Raw genomic sequence first — 1320 nt, 5'->3', positions numbered from 1 at the left:
GTTTTGCCCAGTCTCGAGGATGAACGTCGTGTCCGATTCAGCCTTTCCTTGCTCTACGGAGCTGACAGGTCGTATTTTGACACCGCTCAAGGACGGCGATATAGATCGTATTCTGCCATCTTTGAGGAGTGGTCTTTGTACGCTACACCATGCCATAACGTCGGTGCGTCAGTCCATAGAGTGGGACATGGGAAGCATGCAGCAGCCGCCTCAATCTCCCGCTCCATACAACCCTGAGCTCCGCGGTCTGCGTATCGACAATATCTTTCGCATGTCCAATTACCGCGTGCGCACCGTCGTGATATCGTAGATCTGCACCACGTTCAGTGGAGAGATGGAGCAGGAGACTACTGTGCACTAAAACAAGTGCAGTGTTGCAACGTATGGTCTTGGGATGAGGAACTTGGCGAATAAATCTCACGTTCGTGCCAAATTTGTAAGCAACTTCGTATTCTCAGAGCTGACTTTGTATTTGAAGTGCAAGCACACTACACTACAACTGAAAGTAAATGCTACCAGTCTGTGAAAACCTTAAAACCTGGCAACTTATAGGCCACCAACGCTCCGGGGTTAATCCTTTTTCGAGAGAGCCCCGATCAAGAGGATGAACTCTTGCGCATCTTCCTTCTCATCCACATCGATCTTGTCCTGTCGACGATGCCCCTCGGCTTCGGCCTTCGATGCGAGCCTCTCTGATGATTGTGGTGTCGGGAAGCACCCAGAATCGGAGGCGCCCTCGCCGCTGCTGTTGCTGCCGTTGGAGACTGACACAGATCAGATTTGTGAAATATGTGGCCGATCGCTGATTGGCCATCAGATCCCGCAGTGAAGTGACAATCATTAGTACGAGGCAGTGTGGTGCACACCACTGGTTGGCCGTTGGACACGACTGGTCGTATACGGATGGCGACTCCTCGAGACCTCGCCCAACAGTCGCCGCAACCTCGTTTGTTACAAGATCTCATCCACAACGGACAAGTTCACACTAGATATTTGTATATAACATAGGAAAGAATAGATAAGCGCCTTTGTGCGCAACAAACAGAGCAGATTTTCCTCCCGATCGCACAAGTCAAGTCCGGCAGCGGTAAGTGACCGTAGCGACAGGTCAAGCTTGATCGATAGGATTATGCCTGCTTGTGGACACGCTGGCTGACAAGATCAACGTGTTCGCCCACCCTGGCAAAGCCAATAGACGTGAAGGAGAAGACCGTGTGCGTTGCCGAAGTGTTGAGGACGAGACTGCGACCGACCCCTGTGGAGTGCGAATAAGAGCCTCCAATACTACCATCAGGCCGAGAGACCCAAGCTCTGGCCGCC

The 1320-nt window shown here is 52.0% G+C and overlaps 1 protein-coding gene across 1 annotated transcript; it reads left to right on the top strand.

The window, feature by feature from the left end:
• Window positions 1-19: 19 nt before the first annotated feature.
• PPTG_24936 (hypothetical protein) lies at window positions 20-310 on the top strand (the record flags this gene model as incomplete). The annotated part of the gene is made up of 2 exons (XM_008918966.1): window positions 20-107; window positions 180-310. 2 exons carry the CDS (start codon window positions 20-22, stop codon window positions 308-310), a joined length of 219 nt encoding a protein of 72 aa, XP_008917214.1.
• Between the last annotated feature and the right edge of the window lie 1010 nt (window positions 311-1320).

The sequence above is a fragment of the Phytophthora parasitica genome (genome assembly GCF_000247585.1).
Source record: "Phytophthora parasitica INRA-310 unplaced genomic scaffold supercont2.401, whole genome shotgun sequence".
In the NCBI taxonomy this organism is placed as follows: Eukaryota; Oomycota; class Peronosporomycetes; order Peronosporales; family Peronosporaceae; genus Phytophthora; species Phytophthora nicotianae.
Note: the sequence above shows the minus strand (reverse complement) of the source record. Positions and strands in the feature narration are given on the sequence as shown.